Source organism: Cnephaeus nilssonii, assembly GCF_951640355.1.
Source record: "Cnephaeus nilssonii genome assembly, chromosome: 13".
Lineage (NCBI taxonomy): Eukaryota > Metazoa > Chordata > Mammalia > Chiroptera > Vespertilionidae > Cnephaeus > Cnephaeus nilssonii.
Window position 1 is genome coordinate 47,065,794 of NC_137084.1, and position 26,986 is coordinate 47,092,779.

At 40.5% G+C, this 26,986-nt stretch overlaps 1 protein-coding gene across 6 annotated transcripts; it reads right to left on the reverse strand.

The window, feature by feature from the left end:
* Positions 1–317: 317 nt before the first annotated feature.
* ALG8 (ALG8 alpha-1,3-glucosyltransferase) lies at positions 318–26,247 on the reverse strand. 6 transcript variants are annotated; one of them, XM_079787592.1, is made up of 13 exons: positions 26,089–26,247; positions 22,267–22,345; positions 20,035–20,228; positions 17,279–17,388; positions 16,223–16,290; positions 12,348–12,474; positions 12,003–12,106; positions 11,104–11,224; positions 9,266–9,364; positions 8,392–8,497; positions 6,986–7,083; positions 6,266–6,338; positions 318–4,879 (listed from the first exon to the last, which is right to left on the reverse strand). In XM_079787592.1, the coding sequence occupies exons 1-13, from the start codon at positions 26,181–26,183 to the stop codon at positions 4,648–4,650; spliced, it is 1,506 nt and encodes a 501-aa protein (XP_079643718.1). In that variant the 5' UTR covers positions 26,184–26,247; the 3' UTR covers positions 318–4,647. The 6 variants fall into 6 exon arrangements, with proteins under 6 accessions (XP_079643718.1, XP_079643714.1, XP_079643717.1 ...); XM_079787588.1 differs by having other exon boundaries at positions 8,392–8,531; positions 9,266–9,405; positions 26,089–26,246; XM_079787591.1 differs by having other exon boundaries at positions 8,392–8,531; positions 9,266–9,405; positions 26,124–26,192.
* Positions 26,248–26,986: the final 739 nt, after the last annotated feature.

Below are 26,986 nucleotides of genomic sequence, written 5' to 3' on the forward strand. Positions count from 1 at the left end.
TCTTAATTCCATATATTATTAGTGTCCATTTTAATATATTCACATTCATAGATGAATTGATAAACAACATAAAACATGATGTGTGTGTGTGGTTTTAAAACTGTACAAATTCTGTACAGATTATCTCGTTTAGTATTGGAATTGCTGAATTTCAGAATATATGCATTTTCAATTTTACTAGGTAATATCAAGTTCCTCCATAAAGAAACTGATCCAATTTCCATTTCTATCCACAATTTATGTGAACGTAGCAATATTTTCTATTGTCAGACTTTAGTTTTTGTCAATGGTAAAAAATGGGATCTCAATGTTGTTATAATTTGCATTTCTCTATTATCTAGTGAAAATTGTATCTCTCTTTTTTAAAAAATGTTTTTATTTATTAGAGAAAGAGGAAGGGAGAAGGATAGAGAGATGGAAACATCCAGCCCGCAATCCGGGCATGTGCCCTGACTGGGAATCAAACCAGGGACCTCCTGGTTCATGGGTTGCTGCTCAACCACTGAGGCACACTGGCCAGGCAATAGTATCTCTTTCTACAGTTATTTGCCATTTGGGTTTCCTTCTGTTTGCCTAGTCATATACTTTGCTTATTTTCTTTAGGGTTGTCTTTTTCTAAATTATTTGTAGGAATTTTTAATGTGAAGTAATAGAAATCCTTTGTCTGTTATATATGTTACAAAATACTCCCCCATCTGTTGCTTGTCTTTTAACTTTATTTATAAGGTCTTCTGTTACACAGAAGTTAAAGTTCTGATGTAGTAACATTTATCTATCTAATCATTTTCTTTATGGTTTATTTCGTGTCTTTAAAAAAATCTTTCCAAAGCAAGGTCCTAAATTTGTTTTTTTTAAAGAATTTTACAGTTTCCAACACAAAGCTCTTGATACCACTTCTATGCATTTCCCCACCTCAGTAAATGGTGCCACCATCCATTCAGATGCAACACCTGAATACAGGGATCATCTATGATTCTTTGCTTACCCTCAAGCCCTATATCTAATCCCTTTCCAACTACTGTCAATTCCAATTCCAAATCCATCTGCTTTTCCATCACACTGCCACCACTCTTCTTCCACATTCCATAACCTTGCTCCCAGGTAATTCTCAGCAGAGTAACTTTTTGAAAATAGATTTCAACCTCCAAATAAATAAGAAATTTAATAGAAAAAGTGATAAAGAGCATAAGCAGTTTTCAGAAGAAAAAGTACAAATGGCTCTTAAACATAGGAAAAGACTCTAATATCTCTCATAAGAGAAATGCAAATGAAAATTACCTTGAGACATCATTGGCAAAGACCTAAAATACTAATGACACACTCACTAGGTAGGCAAGTTTGTGGGGAAAGAGACATCATTCCTTGCCTGGGGAACATAAACTGGTGCAACTTCTATGATGAATTTGACAACATATACCAAGATTATAAATGCACATAGCCTTCACAGAGCAGTTTCCAGGTGGAAGTCATTAACAAGGAAAACTATACCAGTGCTGGTCTAGAAAGACAGCTCATCTTCCCTGCAGTTGTCTTCTGGTTCTGCTCTATGCCTTTCCCTGGGGAAAGACAGTGACCAAGAATACCAAGTCCCTCCCACTTTCCTTTTATCTTGTGAGATTTTGGTATACTGTATGTAAATTAAACAGCAGATAAAAAAAATGATTTGTTTATACACCTTGTTTAAATTTTGATAGTAACCTTGGCTTGTTCTTGATTTTGCTACATTCTAGGTTTTCAAAATATTTGTAAACTATACTATTTAGTAATTGCTGAAACCTAGCAATTTGTTGTTGAAAATTGCCCACATCTCTGCAAAGTTTAAATATACAAAGTATATTGCTTGGGAGAGTCCTGGGCTGTAGGCAGAAGTCTGAGTTCTAGTCTGTGCTGGCACCAACAAGCTATTCCTGTCTTGGGAGTCATTGCACTCTTGGCAATATAAGGGGTTGAATTGCTTTAAAGACTATATTAGGGCTTTGAACTCTTAAGCCAAACAAAAACATGAAGCTTAATATATGAAATAGATCAACACATATTTGCTTTGGTAGAAGATGGGACAGGGCCGAGAGTCTCTGAGGCAACTCTCGAGAACTTTAAGGGCTCTGCAGAACATTCTGGAAATCTCTGCACCAGGTGAGCTCTTCCAGTTCTGACATCACATCACATTCACAGTAACAACCTTCAAAGCATAATTAAATTTGGCCTTGTTGAGATGTATCCAAATTCATCTTCTAATTTTCTTTTTTTGGCTTGCTTACCAATTGGCAAAGATGTGAAGAACTACACTGGGCCCCTTGTGTTGATGCTGGTACTATAAACATTCAGATTTTAATTGTGGCCTTGTGGTGTGTTTTCATTTTTCAACTGTGCCAAAAACTGGAGCTATCAAAACAAGTGTGGTCTCTGCTCTCAAATTGTTAGTCTCCTCGGGAAAACAGACACATAATAATTACAGCCATTAATAGTAGTAGACCCCTGGAAGCACATGGTGGGAGTACTCAATTCTGGTGGAGGGGGAGACAAGGTAGAGGGAGAGGACTCATAAAAATATGAAGATATTGTCCTGGCCCTGGTTGATTTGACTCATTTGGTTGGAGCTTTGTCCCGAGTACCAAAGGGTTTTGGGTTCCATTCCCATTCAGAGCACGTGCCTAGGTTGTGGGTTCGACCCTCCGTTGGGGCTCGGATGAGAAGGCAACCGATCAATGTCCTCTCGCACATTGCTGCTTCTGTCCCTTCCCCTCTCTGAAATCGGTAAGCTTAAAAAAAAAAAAAGATATTTATTGAACACTTAATATGTGCCAGGCATGGTTCTAAATTTTTGTGTGATCATTTTAAAGACGAGGACATTGAGGCAAAGGATGGCTAAATAACTTGGCTACAGATTTTTTTTTAACCCTCACCCAAGGGTATTTTCCCATTTATTTTTATTTTTTAAATTATATTTTTATTGATTTCAGAGAGGGATAGAAACATCAATGATGAGAATCACTGATTGGCTACCTTCTGCATGCCCCCTACTGGGGATCGAGCCTGCAACCCATGAATGTGCCCTTTTACTGGAATTGAACCCGGGACCCTTCAGTCCACAGGCAGATGCTCTACCCACTAAGCCAAACCAAATAGGGCTCCCATTGATTTTTAGAGTGGAAGAGAGAGGGAAAGAAACATCGATGCGAGAGAAACACATTGATTGGTTGCCTCTAGCACGCACCCTGATCAGGGCACGGGTGAAGGAGGAGCCTCTCACTGAGGTAAGTGCCCCCGGATGCTCTATCCTCTGGGCCAAACCAGCTAGGGCATGGCTACAGGTTTTTAAAAATCATGGAGGCAGAATTTAAAACCAGGCTGTTTGACTCCAGGGCCCCAATTCTTAATCACTACACTGTACTACCTTTATATTCATAGATATGATAGCAATTAAGTTGAATCTTGAGGTATCAACAATCAGATGACAGAGTAGAAAAATCAGCAAAGAGGAAAGAGTAAGGGGCATGACTGAAAGAAAGCAAATGTACAAAATAGCATGGCACACTGGGAACTTTGAGTTGTTAGATCAGCTGGGACATAGGGTGCAAAGGGCACTGTGGTGAGGAACATAGGCTTGAGGGGCTCCTCCCAAACACCACACCCTTGGCAAAATCCCCATCTTTATCTCTGCAATGAGACTCAAAAGCAGCCTGGGAAAACAGAGTGAATTTAAGAGATGGATAGCTGGATTAGCATCCCAGGATGCCAATGATCTTGGAGTCCCTCTGATCCTCTAAAAGGGGATAATGGATAAATAAAAATGTGTCCAAGTTCCTACAGTCAGCCAGATAAATGTTGGCTAAATTTGAATGTGCAGCAGACATGAGGCAAACTGGGGCCCTGGATAAAAAGTGTGTATGAAGTATGCTGAAGGAAGGGTGAGGACAAGACCAGGCTGTTAAACCACTTAAGTTTGCTCAGTTGAGGAAAGTTGGAGAAATGGCAGCTTTATCAAAATTGTAGTGCTTGCTGATAGAATAAATGAACTGTACAGGATATCCTTAACTCAATATAAGAGTAGATATGGTTTGTAATCTCTGGTGACAGGCCAAATCATTCATTAAATATTCCACCTAGCTTTGTGAGTATTGTCATTGTATAATTTCAATGAAAAAAAAATCTGAAACAACATTTACAGAATGGGGACAGTACACCATCTGCTTGTGTGCATGCCAATAGGAAGGTGTAGGAGCAGGTGATGATCCAAAAATGTTTTTGTGTAGAAATATAAAATGGTATTTTATATTTTATTTATATCTTCCTTGGCACATGATTCTAATTATGCTTTATAGCCTGACAATGATTATCACAGGCTACAAATCATCAATTCTGTTGATCAGACTCTCTGCTTGCCTGGAGCAAACACAGCAGTCTGAATGATCTGACAATTTTAACAGGGAAAGGCAAGATTTGTTTCGGATGTATTTCACTGCTTATGGAGGACAAGTGGCTTCTCACCATGGTGACAATCAGGTTGCTAGGCTAGGCAAGGCCAAGTCTGGAGAATGGTTCTCAAACAGATCTACTGAATGGTTCATGCCAACAGCAACTTTCTTCAAGTTCTGATTAATTTTCCATGAAATGATTGCTTGGAATACATCCAAGCAGTTCCTTTATTCATTGTTTCTTTGTCTTGCTGACAGGAGGGTCAGTCAATACTGAAACATACAGTTTGAACCAAGCATATGTGATGCCCACTGCACAATACGCTGAGGTCAGTAACAAAGGGAGGAAGGAGTACTTCAGCTTCCAGGAGGTGAAAGGGAATACAAATTCACAGAAGACTTCCAGAGGCCCTAGGCCAAGGAGGTAGAAAGTTTCCATCCAATTAAAAAGAGGCTTTTCTTTCCTGAAGAAAAAAGGAAAGGTTTGATTTAGATGAGTCATTCTGGTTTTGCAAACATTTCTCAGCTAAAGCTTCCCATCTGTGCTGTCTTGAAGTGAAGTACAGCCAAAGCCAAAGTCAAAAGAGTGCATCCAATTTCACATTTAGAAAAAAACGATAATGACATACCATTATATTATCTCAACAATCCAAATGTACCCAATTATCATCTACCTTGGCTGTCACTTAGCTGAAGGTCTGAGAGAGAATTAGCTATGCATTTGGAAGAGAAAAGAGGGCTGGATGCTGTTATATTAGAGTAAGAATAGGGCAAACAATATATAACTTTTTTGTTTTGGTAAAATAACATAAAATTTGCTATTTTAGTTTTACAATTTTAAAGTATACAATTCAGTAGCACTGAGTATATTGACAAAGTTGTACAACCATTACCACTATCTACTTTCAAAACATTTTCATCACCCTAAACAGGATCTCTGGAAACATTAAGCAGTAACTTCCCAATACCTCTCACCCCTGTTCCCATAATCACTAATCTACTTTCTGTCTCTATGAATTTGTCTATTTTAGATATTTCATATAAGTGGAATCATACAATATTTGTCCTATTGTGTCTGGCTCATTTCACTTGGCCTAAGTTTTCAAGGTTCATCCATATTGTAGCACATATCAGAACTTCATTCCTCTTTCTGGCTGAATAATATTCACACACACACACACACACACACACAAATTTTGTTTATCCACTCATTTGTTGATGGACACTTGGGTTATTTCCACAATTTGGTTACTGTGAATAAAGCTATAATGAACATTGGTGTACAAGTATCTGCCTGAGTACCTGTTTTCAATTCTTTTGGGTATATATCTAAGACTGGAATTGCTGAGTCACATGGCTATAAATAAGTTTTAATATAATTAAATATATAGAGTTTTATGAACACAATCAGATATGAACCATAAACAAACTTTAAAAAAATTATACAGATAACATTACATAAATTTTAGAAAAGCAAAACATTCCATCAATGATTCTATTCCACCTATAATTCTAAGATATGTAAGAATTTTTACATCTTTTAGTTTTATGCATCTGTATTTATGTGGTTTTATTCTTAATGCATATTTTACATTCCATTTTTTAGTTCTTATAAAAGTTTTTAATTTATGCTAGGTAGTCCCTCCTGAAATATCCCCCTATACTATAGATATGACCCATGTTGTCATGTCAGAGTGATGGGATTTATGGGGAATTTTCTCTCTTTACTTACTAATTTTTCATAATGTTATATTACTGTTAGTAAAAAGTTTTTAAAAGGCTTATTGTGCATTTAGGAGCAAAGATTTCACAAGAGAAAATATAATTTTAAATGTACTTTTTTGGATTACCTGAATAGAGTCTTCAGTGAGGAAATACTATAGATGCTAAATAGTAACATGAGTAGGATTTTAATGGGAAGTTCTGTTGAAAGAAGAAAAGAAAAAGCAGACAATAATTTAGTTGATAAGGGAAAGGTTTATGAGACTTTAGGCCATATAAACACACTGAAACAACTATATAATGCTAATAACGCTTTTTGAGCTTAATTGTGCATTTCTGTGACATCTAAAGGTACTGAGAATTAGGGACAGGTTTTACTTAACAGAATGGGTGAGCCCTTGCCTCCTAAGAGATTTTAAGGTTGTTTAAGTCAGGTAGTACTGATCTCTAGGCCCTGATAAAAAGGGCCTGGCTATCAAACCTACTGCTCTAAAAAGAAGCTGCTTCATGATCTCACTCATCTAGGGGAAATAATGAACAACATAGACTGTTGAACAAGAACAGACCCAGAAACAAGGAGGCATGGATCAGACTGTCGGGCCTCAGGGGGAGGGTAGGGAAGGGTGGGGGTAAAGGGGAGAGATCAACCAAAGGACTTGTGTGCAAGCATATGAGCCTAACCAGCAGTTAAGGACAACAGGGGGGTGGGGGCATGTGTGGGGAGGGGTGTGGGATGGGAAGGGGGGGATGAGGACAAATATGTGATACCTTAATCAATAAAGAAATTAAAAAAATAAAAAAATAAAATAAAAAATAAATAAATAAATAAATAAAAAGAAGCTGCTTACCTGGTGCAGTGAAGAGCAGAGGGAAGAGGGAATAATGTCCTGTTGTAGTCAGAATCAGAAAAATTGAAGCATCGCCTGCTTTTTCCACAGACAGAAGGCTGAAAATAAAAATTCTCATAGTAATTCCTTAAAACAACAAATGAAACTTACATTTGAAAATAGTTTGAATAAATTGCATCTATTGTCACTTCTAGAACTGGCATAATACAACATACTAATCTTTGCTACAAGTCCAATTCAATTGCAAATATTAATTTTTTAATGGGAAACTTCAAGCAATTGATAGAAGAATGTATCACATTGAATCGGGGAATATTAAAAAAAAAAGGATCTTGCTTCCTTGAGTAATTGCCTGCTCCCAAGAAAGGGATATTGTGGGATTGGAGCTGCCTAGTGGTGGGTAGCCAGGAAACAGAACTTGGGGAATTTAATTTCCAACCCCATAGCTCTTCTCTTAGACAATGCCTGGCACCTGCTGGTGTTCAGTAGGAATTTTAACTGAAGACATTAGAAATTTTGCTCTATTTTTTAATTTGGAAATTCCAAGTCGCTAAATGAACACTGACAAGCCATATACTGGCCTGACAAATTTGCTTAATGTTCTTTCAGAGCTTAAATGATTTCTCTCAGGATTAAAAACAAAACAAAACAAAAAACCCACGCTAATTCTATTACCACCTATCCATCTCCTGGGTTTACATTATATATAAAATGGACACTCTTGCATTTAAAATACCTTTTTAGCATGGCACAGTGAAAATATAAGATTCAGCATCATAAGATTCAGGTTTTAGTCCTACTCTGCTACTTGCTAGCTATGTAACTTTGAATAAGTCATTTAAACTCTGTGAGCCCCAGTTTTTGCAGATGTTAAGATAGGGGATGATAGTCATTTATCCTCATTATCTTAAAGGTTTATGTGAGGCTCAAAAGAAAGAATGCAAAAAGAAAATGAAAACCCCAAAAATAACAGGTCTGAAAACTCTGAATGTTGTACCTATGTTAGATATTATTGCATAATGGACTCAATCCTTACCTTAACTAACAACACTTAATAAGGAACAGTAGACCTTATTTCCAAAGCCCATGCTTTTTTCATACTGTGCTGCTGCTCAATATCCAGATGTAACTGTCTGGTGTTATTCATGGTTCTTAAATCACCACAGTACCCCTTACACCAAAATATCTAGGAACAATATGCACAATTTTGCATACCTCAGACCCTTCAGAGGTTGCAAGGATCCCAAGTTAAGCATCCCTGTCCTTTTCTAGTATAAACCTGTTCCTATACATCTTTGCCTTTGCCTACCCCACTGAACATGTCAAAAAGGGACAGATCAAATAGAAAACAATAATATCACTGTGAAATATTCCAGAAATGCTGACTGACTGAGATACCTGCTTACCTCATTGGGAGAATTGCTAGAAGTATGGCTTTCTCATGGACGTGCCATCCAAACATGAAGGAGCTCAAAGCACAAAGGATCAGACACCGGAGAAAGCCTTTGGGCCCTTGGGGTTTAAACCAAAGACAGAAAATAGAGGGCTAGAAACAACAGGCAAAGATAAAACTTCAGTATCATTTAAAATAGGCATTACAGAAACACTGTTCAGGTGCATTTGCATCATCTCTGAAAAACAGTAGATCAAAAGACTATTTTCCATTAAACTGGGATAATTCATCACTTTGTGAACAGTCCACCAAAAATTAACATAAAAACTACTCAGAAAAAAACGGCATTCAGATATATAGAATTCATCAAAATTAATAAGAAATAACTAAGTTCTAGGATGGCCAATATAACCCTTATTAAATCTTCATAATTAGTTAATTAATAGTCACTGAACCTATAGGTCAAATTACAAAAATGTTGACTCCGTCATCATCAATATCAAGGCATTCCAGACAACTTTGGATTTTGGATCATTTAGCCATGGGTGCAAACATAAACCTGGGCTATCCGGACTACAAGCGTCTTCCTCTCTCCCCACAGCGTGGCCCACACCTCTTTCTCCGTGGGCTTCTCTTTGCCCTCATCCCAAGGTGAACAGATGGTCTAAGAGTCTCTCTCACAGAGATTTTCTCTCACAGAGGCTTTACTAAAGATCCCTCCTTCTGGGAAGGACCTAAGAATTGCTAAGACATGCCTCAATCTGCAGCAGGGGTACGACCATGGAATTCATGCTGTGGTTGAACAAACTGGAAGTTGAAATTTAACCAGCCACACAAAAGAAATGCAGAGGAAATTCAAGAAATGAGTACCATGTGTGAATTCTTACCAATATGGCAATCAGAGTGCAGATGAGGGTGGCCAAGGGAGTCACTGAAGGAAGGACTGTGTGTTGGAACTTCTGAACCAAACCACTTGTCATTGAGGCCTTAGGAATCTTGTTGGGATCAAGAAGTTTCAATTTTAAACCTACACAGTAAGTAGACGTTTTATTTTGTTTTGATCAATGGCACACCAGATTTTACCAAACAATTCCTTGAGGAAAAAATAAGCTACGAAATCTTATAACCAGTTCAAAGTTAAGATTTCATTAACTCAGGTCTGTGCTAGTCTACCTAAAATGCTGCTGGTCTTGAGATTATGCCATTTGAGGCAGCTGTCTGCATTGGGACGGGAAATTTGTGCACCTTACCAGGATCCTGCTGACAAGCACCACGAACAACAATCTGCTCTCTCTGCTAAAATGAAGGAAGTAAACTTTCTGAAATACAGGTCTGACCATGTCATACCCCAGCTCTGAATCCTTCATTGCCTCCAGTATAAAGTTCATGTTCCTAAGCATGGTGTAGTGTCTTCTAGGATCTAGCCGCTTCCTGCTTCTCCAGCCTATCCTCCATTTTCTTAAATGTGACTTGGCCACAATGAACTGACATACCACTCTCAACACTTATGTCCCTTGGTACATGCTACTCACTTTGCTTAGAATGGCTCCTCACTTTGCAGAGTTAACTCCTAATTCACTTACTCATCTGAGAAAGCTTCTCAATCAAGAAATAAAGCTGATTTTCTCATGTACAAGTCATTGAGCATTTATGTGACGAGAGATTTGCAGCCATTACTTTTAGCCCCTGAGGCACACAGAAACGGAGTAACTTGCCCAAAGCCACCAACTAATAGGTGGTAGAAATGATCCCAGTTCGGTCTGGTTCCAAAGCTCCTGTTACTGACAACCTAGCATTTCTTTATTGCTGCCTTTGTTTCACACAGCATGCTTCATGGAAATAGGTAAAGTACTATTATCTCCTTATTGGAGTAAAGCAAGACTAGAGGAATCAAATGATTTGCCCGGTGCCACGCAGCCAGCAATTTATGCAGGTGGGCCTCCAACTAAGTAATCGGATTCTAGATTAGGAGCTGGTAAACTCCAGCCCTAGCCGGGGGGCCACATCCAGCCTGTGAGCTGTTTTTGCACAGCCCTGAAGCTATGAATGATTTTTACATTTTATAGGTTGTAAACAAACAAACAAACAAAACACCTATGTGATCTGCAAAGCCTAAAATATTTACTATTTGGCCCATTACAGAAAAAGTTTGCATACCTTTTCTCAATCCTACTACTTCCTATTGAGCTAGGCTGTATTCACAAATGAAGACTGTGAGTTACTCCAAAGTGACTTATCTTTGGTAAAATCAACTCAAGGCATAAATTATTTTTCATCACAACCCAAACTTAAAAATATAGTCTAGGTTTTCCATGTCTTCTCATCTCTTACTAAAATGCATGGCTATCATTTCCTTATTGGTTTAATACTTAAGAGTCATAATCCTGCTTCATCCCATATTAAAGTTTAAAAGTAGGGTTAACTATTCATGTTCTACTTAAGGCAAAATTACCTTTTAAAAATGTCTAAATATTTTATTTTTCCCCTCAAGGAAAGGGTCATCAACCTCATTGCCACAAAGAGCTTTTATAAGATGCGCAATCTGTTTACTGCACCGAAGCCTCAGTCCCTAGAACCACTCCCATGTTCATTCTGAAAGCTGAAATGCAGGGCTGGAGAACAAACAGTTCAACCTCATTCAAAACACAAAACAGGTTTTTTCATTTCTCAATGTGACTAGTCCTTTCAATAGTCAGAGTCTAAGTAAGAAAGCTTGCTATCGTACCGATGACAGACAGCACTTTGTCCAAAGCATTGTACAAAGCCCAGAAGTTTGGAGCCCAATATGCATGGCAGAGGCCCCGCTTGAAAGGGAAGAGTCGGGAAAAGACTTGAGGCAGCTGGCTCTGTTGAAAAGAGATTAAACAGTGATCAATCTTTTCCAAATTCAAAAAGAGAACTATGTCTATGGCACAATGTGTAGGAAGTTATGAGGTCTGAGTTCCAGTCTTTGTTCCTTCAAGTAAGTACTATGATCTTGAGCAGGTCACAGAACCACTTTTGTTTAACCTTCTCATCTGTTCAGTAGGACAAGATACGTGAAAGTACTTTGAACACCAGTCCAATATATTATAAGTATAATAATGGAAGAATTTATGAGGTGCAAAGGAGAAAGACTGCAATTTATCCAACTCTACTGAAGAGAAGGTGAGAGCAGGGAAGACTTTACAAAAAATGTAGTGCTCTCCAGTTTTAGCAGGAATTAAAGCTAATTAGTTGAATTAAAGTTAATTAATTAGGGTGAGGGAAGAAGGGAAAAATATTTGTTGAACATCTCTAACATTCTAGGCACTTTAGAATGCTGTCAGTGAATCACTATGAAAGTGCTTCAAGTATTGATTTTTGGGGTTACAAATAAATTTTAGCAAGTAGGCAAGCTAGCAGATACAAAATCTATGAATAATGATGATCGACTATGTGTGACATATAGTTAAACATACAGATATTGAATATGCACAAAAATGACTCAAGGAATACCATCCCTATATTTGGGGAGTCATACTAAAGAGGGGTAAGAAAAGACTAGTTTTGCCTATTTTATAACTTTAAATTTATTATTTTTTCTAAACGACAACAGCAACAGTAAAAAACATGTATTATTTTATAAAAAAGAGAAAGGCTTACCAAGGCTAGAAAAGGACCCAATGAAAGGGCAGAAACTAGAAAAACAATCAGTCCCAGGGAAATAAGGCGGACGAAGCTGAAACTGTTCCATCGAACAGACCCATCTACAAAAAAGGAACATTCTCATTAACCAGGAGCATGGGAAACCATAACTTATACCATGTTGTATACCTGGAGGGATCCTGACAGTACACCAATTTTATTATGTGGCAAGAGCAGAGAAAAGTCAGAATGGATAAAGAGGTTATAGGATCAATGTGCTTCATAAGACCCTCTTACCAAGCAAGCCACCAAGTAAAGACAAAATAAAATATAGGAGGTTTTGCTATTCTCACTAAAACTTGCCTGGTTTATTTGCAGTGAAGCAGTAAGATCGTAGCAGATATATACCATAAGCTGGTGCTATGTAGAGGTAAATGTGCTTGAAATGTAGGAGAACAGCAAAGAGAAGTGCTCCTTCCATATGCCTTTTCTAGGAGATTTAAAAGGGAATATCACTTTAAAATTCAGAGTAAATTAAATGCAGTAATGTAGTATCCTGGATTGGATCCTAGAACAGAAAAAGGACATTAGTGGAAAAACTGGTGAAATCTGAATATACTAAAATTGGTTTCTTAGTTTTAATAACCATACCATAGTTACATAAGATGGTAATGTTAGGGGAAATGGGCAGGGGGTATAGGAACTCTCTTTGTAACTTTTCTGTAAATATAAAATTTATTTAAATAAATAAAATTTACTACACAATAAAGAACACCAGAGATGGTTGCACAAAAATGTGAATATACTTAACATTACTGAACTGTCTTAAAATTGAATAAGTTGGTAAACTTTAAGTTGTACTTTTATACCACATTTTTTAAAAATACAAATATTTTTAAAGATATTAATATCAAATCCTTTTTGTTCTTATGAACTAACATAATGTTGAAAATTAAGAGTACATGACTTTTATAATTTCCCCATCTCAGACAACTAGGCGTCGCATACAAGATCATAAGGCAGTGTGAGGAAAATAAAGTGTTAAATAAAAAAAAGTATTTTAAAACATCTATTCTGAAATACTTAACAAATGAAATATGTCTTAGATGGAAAAAAAGAAAAGAAATATGTCTTAGATGGGTTTCAAATTAATCTTTTTTTTTTTAAATTTCTTTATTGATTAAGGTGTCACATATTTGTCCTCATCCCCCCATTCCCATCCCACACCCCTCCCCACGGATGCCCCAACCCCCTGTTGAACTTAACCATTGGTTAGGCTCATATGCATGCACACAAGTCCTTTGGTTGATCTCTCCCCCCTCCCCCCACCCTCCCCTATCCTCCCTCTGAGGCCCGATAGTCTGATCGATGCCTCCTTGTTTCTGGTTCTGTTCTTGTTCATCAGTCTATGTTGTTCATCATTTCCCCTAGATGAGCGAGATCATGTGTCACTAGAGATATACTTATATGAACTGAATGTGAGACGAGCAATAATAGTTATGCTGACAGGCAAATGAATCAGTCTGTAGTGAGTTTCTTTCTGGACCAACAGTTCTTTTGAGACCCAATATCAATGTCCACCAGTTCCTTATGTGTACATGTCGGCACTGACCCCTCAGCTCTGGATGGTGGACAAATGGTGGTAATGCAGGTCCGACTCCCTCTGGTTTGGTCTCGGCCGGACCCAGGGGCACGGCTTCACCCAGACCCAGGGGCACGTGGCCTCACCCAGACCCAGGGGGTGCGTGGCCTCACCTGGACCCAGGTGCGCGCGGCTTCCCCAGGACCCGGGACCCAGCCTCACCCGGATCCAGGGGCACACGGCCTCACCCGGACCCGGGATCCAGCTTCACCCGGACCCAGGGGCGCATGGCCTCACCCGGACCCAGGGGCGCATGGCCTCTCCCAGACCCAGGGGCGCGTGGCCTCACCCAGGCCCGGGACCCAGCCTCACCCGGATCCAGGGGCACATGGCCTCACCTGGACCCGGGATCCAGCTTCACCCGGACCCAGGGGCGCATGGCCTCATCCGGACCCAGGGGCGCGCGGCCTCACCCGGACCCAGGGGCGCGTGGCCTCTCCCAGACCCAGGGGCGCGTGGCCTCACCCGGACCTAGGTATGTGCGGCCTCACCTGGACCCGGGACTCAGCCTCACCCGGATCCAGGGGCACACGGCCTCACCCGGACCCGGGATCCAGCTTCACCCGGACCCAGGGGCGCGTGGCCTTACCCGGACCCAGGGGCGCGTGGCCTCACCGGGGCCCGGGACCCAGCCTCACCCAGATCCAGGGGCACACGGCCTCACCCGGACCCGGGATCTAGCTTCCCCCGGACCCAGGGGCGCGTGGCCTCACCCAGACCCAGGGTCGCGTGGCCTCACCCGGACCCGGGACCCAGCCTCACCCGGATCCAGGGGCACACGGCCTTGCCCAGACCCAGGATTCAGCTTCACCCAGACCCAGGGGTCAAATTAATCTTTTGTGTGTGTAGATCACTAAGCTATTTTCTCTACTTATGTATAAGATTTAAATTTTCTAAAGTAAATTAAAAAAATTCAGGCAAATATTCTACATGCAACATAAGGTGAATACAGGCAAGTAATTCTAGCTGGCTTTTAAAGTGAGTCTAGTGGGTTCATAAATTCCTTATTTCAACAAATATTTATTAAGTTCTAAGCTTGATGCTGAAGTTCAGGATACATCATCCTGACAGCACACTACACATTTTCCCTAAGGAAGTAAAACCCAGAGAATTAAATTATCCCCCCTCTCCCACCCTTACAAAGTGTTACAATAGCTGTAGTTGATTTCTGAAGAGGAGCTAGGGACGAGAGTATGAATGAATAAATATAATGCTATGCTACCAAAAAATTATTTAACTCTTATACTATAGATCAGGTAATTTAATATAGTGCTATCAGGCTGAAGGCATCAAGGATAATACTTGATCCTAACAAACTACCTAAAAGAACTAACGGTATTCTGATTAAACAAACAAACAAACCGAGTTGACTGTAACTAAAGAAGTGTGAACTCTACCTACCTCACAGGCATTTTGGAAGGATCAAATGAGATAATATCCTGGGGTTCAGCAAAGGAAACTGTCAAAGGGACCATGAAAGGCCAGGTTCCTTCTCTCACTGTCTCGGCAGGTGTGGTCTAGAATAGATGAGTTGGGAATGATAAGGAAAAAGAATGAGATGCTTCCAGATCTCTCTTCATCAATTTTATAATTTATTTACGATTCAGAGAAGGTCTTGCTGGTTCTATAGCTAAACTTTAGTTTAATTTGTTCAACAACTATTCAACAATCATCCACTGAACACCAATTATGTTCTACGTACTTTGTGGCTTTTTATGGATTAAAAACACACACACTTAATCCAGATATTAATAGTTGACAAGTAACTTTAAAAAAGATTATCAAATGTGATCTTTCCAAAGTCCATGTGAGGTAGTTAACCCCATTTTACAATTAAAAATGTAACAAAGGGTAAATTTCATTTTATGAAGGAGAAAACTGAGGCTGAGAGGGTTATGACTCGTGTTGGGTTAATGGTCCCCAAACCTAACCGTTTATAAAAATTCCCTGGAGAGTCCTAAACCACAATCCCCAGAGATTCTGATTCAGTGTACAGAGGGATGCCCAAAAATGTGAATTTCTGATTTCTCTCTCTATAAAAAGGAGACTAATAATTATAACAACCTCACAGAAGCATGAAGGCCTATCTGTTGTCAAGTTGCAAGGTTTGTTCAAGAAGATATTACATATAATGCACCTAATCTGAAGTAGTTGAGGCATTTGGTAATCCCTGTGTGAGTCACACAGCATATTAGGGTTAGTCAGGATTTCAACTCAGGTTTTCTGATTCCAAATCCTATACCCTCCGTTACACTATACCACATGCTTCTGATGGTAAAGCCCCACCATAATTGTTATTACATTTTTAAAACTGCTGAAGATTTCATTCCTAGGTACATGATCCCAACCAAATGTAGAAACTCAATTCACTTCAGGACTGTCATATTCTAACAAGTTTTTAAGAATACAGTTTTCTCATCTGTAAAATGAAGAAAACTGTCAAAAGAGAAGATGAAATTTGTGAAAAATACTCAATAAAAGTTGTTGGTAACTCAAAACAGTTGGTCAAATAAATTGACCCATCACTCACTATACTATTGCCTCTATTAAAAAGCAAACTTAAAGGGGAAAAATCTAATTAGCCTATTTGGTTTACCTGAAATAATCGTGCAATGGAAAGTAGCATTAATCCCATTAAAAAACCATTGTATTGGAAATGGATATCTGAAATTAGGTCAAGGAAAGACAACAAAGGATACCAAATTCATAATGAACCTTGCCAGCAGACTGAGTTTAAAAACTAAAAATGCTTTCTTAATAGATAAATTAAAGACAAAAATATTACTACTGGATTGGACTTCTCATAAATGTGTTTCTATAAACAAGTCAAACCCTGGACAAGCTCTTAAATTAAGATTTATATTTAAGAAAAAACAAGAACTTTCCCATGTTTTTTCTACCTTAAAGATCTAGCAGCTAAGGGGAAAAATGTTTTATTTTTTAGAATTAGGGACGAGAAAGGAAGGGATCTAACAGCTAGTGAAGGCCACCAGCAGGCAGCACCCCAGTTTATAGTACATATACAATCTTATTTACTAAGCCTCACAATGAACCTGTAAGGTAGTCTGAGCTCAGAAACATTAATCTACTCATGGCCTAAAGCTACTGTGATGACATAACTAGGATTTGAGTCTAGATCATATTTGAACCAAAGTCTGGGTGTTTTCCTCCACACTAGGCTACTTCTATGAAAACTATAAAAATTAGGCTTCTATTATTAGGATTTCAGAACTTTGCCCGTTAATATGTGGTAAGCCAAGGTGGCAGAAAGCATGAAGGCCTGTCTGTTCCCATATGTAACACTATGACATGCTGTTTCCTATAAAAGGTATTAGACTAATGTATTACAATACTGTTTAATAACTATGTATTAGATTAATCTAAAGAGTTAACAAATCCTAGTATATTGCTTTCCTTTTAGTTTAATTGGTTCTCACATATCTCCACTAAATTTTCAAGGACAAAGTGCTGTAACCACCAGAGCTTGGTAAAGTTGGGCACAGACTAAAGTTTTGGGAACCCACTAATCCACCTCACACCCATTTTCCAAAAGCAGCTTAAGTTTCAGAATCAACATTATAAAAAGAATTAATCTTATAATTAATATATAACAGAATAAATAAGGGAATAGTACATAAAATGTCAAGGATACGGTCCACAATTAACAGCCCAAAGTTCCACAGCAGTAATACTGACAGAATAAACTTTGGCTTCTCTGTAAGTTCTTTACCTGCTTTTTTCCCATCAATGCATTTACAGCACCTACATTGAAATACCAGAAAAGAATCAGAAACAACTTTGATCTTCATTAGAACATCACAATACTTCCATAGAGTACACTGTTACATTCTGGTACATTTCATTAGCCATTGCTAATAAAACTGTCCATGCCATTTTGACTGCCTTAAAGGGTGATAGTGGAAACAAATCCCTCAGGGGTAGTTCCCTGTCTTTCTCAGCTATGCTGATTTGAAACAAAGTCTTTATATTTAATAATAATAATAATAATAATGAAAACATAAAAGAAAAACCAGCCACCAAACCCCCAAAAGTAACAAGTTTGAAAATTGAGAGAACACACACTTTTTCAGTCCTTGAGAGTAAAAACTGCAGACCAGGCCCTGGCTGGTGCATTTCTGTTGGTTAGAGTGTCATCCTGTGCACCGAAAGGTTGCCGGTTGAATTCCTGGTCAGGGCACATACTTATGTTGTGGGTTTGATCCCCGGTTGAGGCACATATGAATGGCAACCAATCAATGTTTCTCTCATACCTCTCTCTGTCTCTCTCTCTCTTTCCCTTTCTAAAATCAGTAAAAAACATCATCAGGCAAGGACTAATATGCAGACCATTATGACATAGCACTCTAAATTATATATCTTCATACCAGCCAGATGAAGAATAGAGCTTCAAGAGTTTGGGAGGGGGTGGCATAGGGAAATAAAAAATAGAGCCAGAAACTCGCAGCTCCTGATTGTCCAACTAATTTTAAAACCCTTATGTAAAAAGTATGTCATTCAAAGGTAGTGATATACATATTAAGTGATAATATCAGCTGATCCCATTATTTTCTAAAAATTATATTCGGACAGAGAAAAGAGGCTGAAATAATAAACACCAAATTGTTGATAATGATAGCTGTAAGTGGAAGACTACAGGTCATTTGTACATTGTGTGTATTTATGTGCTTTTCTGCTTTCCAAAATTTTGACAATGAGGGTGTATTATTCTATTAAAAATATATTTAAAAATATATTTTATTGATTTCACAGAGGAAGGGAGAAGGAAAGAGAGATAGAAAATCAATGAGAATCATTGATTGGCTGCCTCCTGCATGCCTTGATCGAGCCCGCAACCCGGGCATGTGCCCCGGCCAGGAATCAAACCGTGACCTGCTGGTTCATAGGTTGACGCTCAATTGCTGAGTCACACCGGCCAGGCTCTATTTAATTCTTTTTAAAATCTGGTTCATTTGAATATTGGCATGTTCTAAAAACAAAGAAATCTAAAACAAAAAAGTATAGACATAATAAAAATGCAATTAAAGAATAGCAACAGATGCCTGCTTTGCCCCCAAGGAGCCTGTTTCCTCATAAAAAGAGATAGTAACCTTATAGGGTAATTCAGAAAATTAAGTGACTAATCTACACATTATGCCTGGTTCTGGGAACTGGCACATAGATTTCAACAATTTTTATCTTACTTAACTGCTCTTTCTGCATTGCAAATGGACTTGAACTTGACTCACTCTCTCTTTCTGCCTGCACATATTTTCCCTGGGAGCTTGAATTCAAACATTTTGAGTTAAAGGCAGTGAATTACTAATCACCTTCCCTTTCAATGCTTGCCAGGACATAAACAGATTGAAAATTAGGGTGTCACACAGGAGTTACTCTATGAGAATAAGCAGAGGTTAAACATTCCCAAGAGACTCTTTCTTGAATGGGGTGAGTGAGGGTTCAGTCTAGAAGGCTGAAATGAGCTAGTTATGACAAGGGTCAATGAATGGACACCAGTTACTGCTCTGTCACAGTCATACCAGCAGGCCTAAATATTATGACAGAATAGAAACCAACATTAACCAGAAACTTACCACTTGGATGTCATTGTGCAGAATGTTCTATATATGTGTATTTATCTACTTAAAATTAATTTATAGGTAAAAGATACAAAACATAAAAAAATATAACATGAAGGAAAGAATTCAGATGATAATTAAAAGCATTCCATGATTTCTTGAGTTTACTAGGATGAAAATTCCATTGGTGGTTAGCATAATGCATATGTGTGCATGAGTGTACGTGTGCTGTATGTATTTGTGTAAAGAATAGGTAAGGTACCTGGCCGGTGTGGCTCAGTAGTTGAGTGTCGACCTATGAACCAGGAGGTAACGGTTCGATTCCCAGTCAGGGCACATGCCTGGGTTGTGGGCTCGATCCCCAGTTTGGGGCATGCAGGAGGCAGCCAACCAATGATTCTCTTTCATCACTGATGTTTCTATCTCTCTCTCCCCTCTCCTTCCTGAGAAAAAAAAAAAAAGGGTATGTCACAGAAGCCTTTGGGGGTGCGGGTGGGGATTGGGACTGCTACAAGGAAGGAAAGAAAAGCATATGGAGCCATTTGGACAGGAGAAATGGTCTTGAAACTCTACTTGAGACAACCTTTCACAACACTCACAATAATGGTTCTACCTCTGCCTTGTAACCTCACCTTCTCCCCCGTTTTCTTCCACAGGATTCAGGGACACTGCTTACTGTAATGATTTATTGTACAGTTTAAAACACAACACAGTTTTGGACTGTTCTAAAATTTGCTATTATATGAACTTTGTTTCCCCCAAAAGAGTTATAAGTTAATATTATAATTATTTCTTCAATATTTTCCACACAAAATTATATTCTCAGACTTACTCATGCACAGCATACACAAAGAGTATATCTGTAAAGATGACAGAAAATCTCTGGAAAAGTAAGGTCTTTGAGCTGGCATAATTCAGATTATGTACATTCAGCATCTCTTGATCAAAATATTTGGCAACATGTGACAGGGCATACTCAAACCATGCAAAAAAAGGTGGGTAATCTAAGGTCCACTCTGAAGTTTCCTGTAGTAAAAATTGAAGATAGAACATATCCTAAGTAACTGAATAAACAAAGAGGACACAAAGATTCTCTGGTTTTTAAAAAAGCACATGAAATGCAACTGCATTTAAAATATGACACAAATAGAACAATTTCTATATTAACAGAACATCAAAACTTGTATCATAAGTTTGATCTTCAATTTCCTTAGTCAACTACAGTGCAAAGGAAATTAAGCTAAAACCTTGGAATAATAAACTTGATTATGACATAGTTCTATTCATCTATACAAAAAAGAGAGCTATGGCATAACCAATGACTCACTAGCTTGGGTTCAAGTTCTGTCTCAGAGATGCAATTTCCCTATTTGTAAAGTGAGTATCATATACAATTTAGTAATTCATACCAGAAATAAAACTACAGACATGTTTTTTATAAATAACATCAGGAGAGAATGGTTTGTTTATTACCAGATGTTACACATCATATTTGATTATTTCTTTCCTCATAAATCCTCCTATCTAATAAAAGAATAATATGCAAATTGACCATCACTCCAAGACACAAGATGGCTGCCCCCATGTGGACACAAGATGGCCACCACAAGATGGCCAGCAGGGGAGGGCAGTTGTGGGCAGTTATGTGTGACCAGGCCAGCAGAGGAGGGCAGTTGGGGGTGACCAGGCCAGCAGAGGAGAGCAGTTGCAGTTGGGGCAGGCCAGGCCAGCAGGGAAGGGCAGTTGCGGGGGGGGACCAGGAGAGCAGGGGAGGGCAGTTGGGGGGACCAGGCCTGCAGGGGAGGGGAGTTGGGAGGGGACCAGGCCTGCAGGGGAGGATAGTTGGGGGGGACTCAGGCCTGCAGGGGAGGGCAGTTGTGGGGGACCAGGCCTGCAGGGGAGGGCAGTTGTGGGGGACCAGGCCTGCAGGGGAGGGCAGTTAGGGGGGGACCAGGCCTGCAGGAGAGGACTGTTGGGGGGAACCAGGCCAGCAGAGGAGGGTAGTTGGGGAGACCAGGCCAGCAGGAGAGGGCAGTTGGGGGGGGGGGGGACCAGGCCTGCAGGGGAGGGCAGTTGGGGGGGGGGGGCCAGGCCTGCAGGGGAGGACAGTTGGGGCGGGGACCCAGGCCCTCAGGGGAGGGCAGTTGGGGGGGACCAGGCCTGCAGGGGAGGACAGTTGGGTGGGGGGCAGGCTTGCAGGGGAGGGCAGTTAGGGGTGATCAGGCTAGCAGGGGAGGGCAGTTAAGGGTGACCGGACCAGCAGGGGAGGGTAATTGGGGGTGACCAGGCCTGCAGGGGAGGACAGTTAGGGATGACCAGACTGGCAGGGGAGGGCAGTTAGGGGTGACCAGGCCAGCAGGGGAGGGCAGCAATTGGGCCGGCTGGGGAGCAGTTAGGCGTCAATCAGGCTGGCAGGGGAGTGGTTAGGGGGTGATCAGGCTGGCAGGCAGAAGCTGTTAGGGGCAATCAGGCAGAGGCAGGTGAGCGGTTTGGAGCCAGCAGTCCTGGATTGTGAGAGGGATGTTGGGATCGGGCCTAAATGGGCGGTTGGACATCCCTCAAGGGGTCCCAGATTGGAGAGGGTGCAGGCTGGGCTGAGGGACAACCCCTCCCCCATGCACAAATTTCGTGCACCGGGTCTCTAGTTGCAAAATATTAGGGAAAGACAGGATTGTAGAAATAATTCATTCCAAATCCTTACTTGCCAGATGAGAAACTAAGGCTCAAAGAAATACAATACACTTTCAAATGAAATACACTTTCTATGCTGTGGCAGAGCCAGGCCTAGAGCCCAATTTTTCCTCTTTCCCAATCCAATGTGCTTTCAAAAAGGGTGTTGCAAATATTATAATTACCAATTTATAGTTTGGTAAATACATTTTGAAGTAAAGGGATTCCCTAACAGTGCCAGAGGGCAGAAAAACTGAGCAAAGAACCCACTTTTTATAAAGATTTATTTGACCTATGATGACATGGAAAACTGTTTTAATATCAATAATACTTTATGATTTCACATATCTTGAAAAAAACACACAAACCAAAAACGGTAAAAATCGAAACTTACCTCATAATACCACTGTGATACTGGCAAACTGTGAGTGATAGCTAGCCAGTTTCGGTGTACTTCAAAATCTGTGGAATGACTAGTCAAAACAATCAGATGAATAAAATAAAATTTTGTCAATTATCAATTTCACATTTCTAATATTATGCTTTTACATGGATCAACACCCCTACACAGTCACAACTCACTATTCTTTAAAGACACAAAGAGGTATTATAATAATCCTGAAACACCCTCCTTATCTGGAGGCCAGACCTTTTGAAAAAGATGGGGAAACTACAATTAAATGAAAAGGTTCTCAGAGTTATCTAAGGGGCTGACCCATACATTTTCTTTTCTTTTTTTTTAAATATTCTTTTTAAAAAATATATATTTTATTGATTTTTTACAGAGAGGAAGAGAGAGGGATAGAGAGTTAGAAACATCGATGAGAGAGAAACATCGATCAGCTGCCTCTTGCACACCCCCTACTGGGGATGTGCCTGCAACCAAGGTACATGCCCTTGACCGGAATCGAACCTGGGACCCTTGAGTCCACAGGCCGACGCTCTATCCACTGAGCCAAACCGGTTTCGGCCCATACATTTTCTTAAGGAAGGCCCTCAGCCTGTTTGTTCAGAGGTGACTTATTCTTATTAAAAACTAATTCTAACAAGATTCATTATCTGGAAAAAGCCTCACATACAGGCTGGATAGATTTTCAATGATGAGCAGTTCATCAGACAGGGAAGATGGGGAAAGGCTCCTGTTTTGCCTTTCCCACATCTCCAGAACCTCCCTGTTCAGTTTTGCCTTTCTCACATCTCCAGAATCTCCCTGTTCAGTTTCCCCCCTTACTATGTATAAATATAGTCAAGCATCTCCCTGTAGGGGAAGAAAAATTTCCCCTTATAACCTAGGTTCTGTGGCGGGTCTAAGAATGAAATTGACATAAGACAGATTAGCAGGACAAAAAGAAAAGCCAATTGTAATCATTGAGGTATGTATAGGAGCCTCAAAAGATATGGCACTCAAAGGCACCAGGTGATTGAAGTTTATATACCATTCTGAGCTAAGTAAAAGGATAGGGGTCTGGGTCTTCAAAGGGAAAAAGGCAATTTATGGGAAGGTGAGAAGTGTATGGTAAACGAAGGTTGCCCAGCCAGGCAGATATGTCTTTCAGGTGAAAAAGTGATTTCAGTAATAGCTCTGTTTCTAGTACAGGCCCCCCTTTCTCCTACAAAAGGGTAACTTCTACTCTGTTTTCAGACCTTCTCCTGTGTCTGCAGTTCCTCAAAATAATCAGTCTAAAAAAAGTCTTATACCAAACAGGCATAATTTGGAGTGGCATGTTCTGCAACCCTTCTCCCCTCTGTAGCACAATTTAAAAAAAATTTTTTTTGGTCCACTGCTGTACCTCCTTTCCATATCTAGAACAGCACTTGATACATGGATGGGCTCAATACATTCTTGTTGAATCAACCACTCACCAAAGTCAACAATGAGTTCTGCAGCAAAACCTGATTTACATTTTCCAATGTTTTACACAAACTTTCCACAGTGACAGTCCTTTCCTGAGTTTCCTAGACAACTCCTTCTAAGTCTCTTTCAGTACTTTCCATCCCAATATTCACCAAACTGATGAATATTATTGATGAATAAGTATGGGTGTTCTCCTAGGTTCAGTTTTTGGTCCTCTTTTTATGCAACTTACTAGACAATCTTATTCACACTTATAGCTTCCATTATCAACTATATAATGATGACTCCCAGATCACAATATAAAACCTTGGTCTCTTTCCTAAATTATAGAGACACACATCTCCAACTTCCTGCTGACAATGTCACCAGAATTTCTTATAGATTCTTCAAAATCACAATTCAAAAGAATTTAAAAAAAAATCACAATTCAAAACTGACCTGATGACTTAGCAATTCCATTTATATATATTCAATAGAAATGCATACATATGTGCTGGTTGTGTCTTCAGGCCTCCAATTATGTCAGTTTTCAGAGCCCTTCCAGACACTCAATCTAAAGTAAGTCCTTCTTGTTAGACCCCTTATAGGATCCTATTATTTTCCTTCATAACACTTAACACAAGTATAATTATGCAATTACATATTTGCAATGGTTTGTTTCTGGGACTGTTATCCTTACTAGACTAAACCCTATATAGGGTTAGGGGCCATATCCATTTTGTCTTTGCCTCTAGTGCCTCAAGCAGTTAGTATACAATTTGCTGAATAGATTTGCATTTATCCTATAGCTTCCACCTCACTTCCCAGAGGTTTCCATTTTGAGAAGCAGAGTATCAACTACAATTATATATGTTCTTAATCCTGGATCAGTACTAAGAGCAGTATTCAAGATAACAATCCTAAAAGACACATTTCTAGGCCGAGGTAGCAAAGTAAGAAACATCACCTTATATGCACAAACCTACAGTTTAAAAAAAAATCTCTTTCACTCTGATTTGAAAGGAATTTCCTACATTTCAGATTTTTCCAATTTGCTTTTAAAATGTAAAGATGTTCATCTGCTTCCAGTTATGCAGAAAACCCAAGTGATCAACCCCTTCTTTCCCCAAGTCCCTGTTAAGTCACTTTGCTAAATCTACATCTACATCTCACTGCTTATGTAATTACATATACGCATCAGCATAGATACACATTCTGCACATACAGCTCTTCCCTACTCAAATCAACAAGAAGTCATCAAGAACTTGAACCAAAGGATACCAATAAACAAACCCTAAACAGGGGAGGGAGGGAAAAAAGAAATGATGGGAAAAGTCAAGGGAGAGGAGTTAGGAGGGATGAAGAGAAGATGGGAGCCAATATTAATAAATATTGAGTACCCATTGTATACACATTACCACTTGGTGGTTGCTTTCTGACTGGTTTCCTCCCTCTCAGTCTTGGTCATACATCTTTTTTTCTTTTTTTTTAAATCCTTACCCAAAGATATTTTTCCATAGATTTTTAGAGAGAGTGGAAAAGAGGGAGGGAGGAAGAAAAGAGAGAGAGAGAGAGAGAGACTGATTGGTTGCCTCCTCCATGCACCCTAACTGGGGTGGGATTGAACCTGCAACAGAGGTAGGTACCCTGGTACGTGAGACCTTCTGGGGCAGGGACCAACCCACTGAGCCACCGGCCAGGGCCTTGCATCCATTTTTACACTATAGTCTAACCCTGTTATCTGACCCTGCCTACCTCATCCCGTACCTCTCCCCTCCTCATTTACTGCTCTTGAGCCACAATGACCACTCTGTTCTTTCCTACCCCAGGGCCTTTGAAGTTGCTCTTTCCTATGTCTGAGCAGCTTTTCACATTGCTTCTTCTTTTCCATTCTTCTGATTTTACCTCAAACATCACTTCCTAAAAGCGTTGTAAACACTTGTCCGGTAGTCACAACCTTACACCTCTGTGCTTGTCTATCTGTGCCCACCAACTCCGCCAGGCAAGGACGGGAAATGCCTTCCTCTCCCTGCATCTCCAGGGCTGAGAACAGTGCCTAGCACTGCAGGAAGCTGATAAACACCCGCTGAGCGAAGAGGGGAGGTGGGTGTTCTTATTTTGCATGTTCGGGAGGAGGAAGGACCCTGAGGCTCAGAAAACTTTCAAGAGAACGCCTGGCCTGAACCCAGACTTCCAGGGCTAAGATCTAGTTAGTTATAAGGTTAAGTAACAATCGATAGGTAGAATGGGGAGCTTAGCCAAGACGAAGCGGCGACTACACCACTTCCAAGCTCCCTTTCCTGGACTCATCCACACTTCTCTCTCCCGCCCTGGCCGACCGCGGGCCTCCTTGCCCAGCCCCTGGCCCAGCGGGTCCCTTACTAGGTGGGGATGAGAAGGCATTTGAGAAGAGTCACCCCGAGCGCCAAAGCCGAAAACCAATGGCCACCACTCGTCGCAATACCGAGCGCCGCCATTGCTGCCGCCCCGCGCGCTTTCCACCAACTGGGTCCGCATCCGGGATCCCGCGCATGCGGGGAAGGTCCTCGGAGCCGGCGCCGCGGGCTGCGCGCATGCGCGGGTCCGCCCCGCAAAGCGGGAGGCCGTCGCTCTGGCATTTAAACCTCCCGCTCACCGTTCGTCCGCCGTCGCGCCTCACTCGCCACTCGGGAGGGACTCGTGCGCCTGCGTGGGTCTCTGAGGAGACAAGTTAAGTTTCATTTATCACATCATTCTCCACCCCCGCCCCGCATCCTTCATTCTTAAGTTCAAGTAGTTGCTGGGCGTCCGCTCCGGGTCGTGATTTTGCCTGGCGTTGGGGGTCCCGGTGCGACAGAACTGGATCTCATAGAGACCTTCACAGGCTAGTGGCGGACACGGAGTTGTGAGGAGTTACAGCAGGAGCAGCAGCTCCAGGTAGAGCATGCTAGGAGCAAAAATACAGGGTGAACAACACTGCTTCTGCGGGGGTCCTCAAACTTTTTAAACGGGGCCAGTTCACTGTCCCTCAGACCGCCGGAGGGCGGGACTATAGTTTAAAAAAAAACAACTATGAACAAATTCCTATGCACACTGCACATATCTTATTTTGAAGTTAAAAAAAAAAAAAAAAAAAAAAACCGGCAAAAACACCCGCATGTGGCCGGCGGGCCGTAGTTTGAGGACGCCTGTTCTAGAGCTCTGAGCTAGGGTCTCGGTGCGGCACCTGCCTGAGTCCCGGGACGGAGCCCATTCTGGAGGAAGGCTAGACGCCGGTGCGGCTCACACTCCCTCAGCAGAT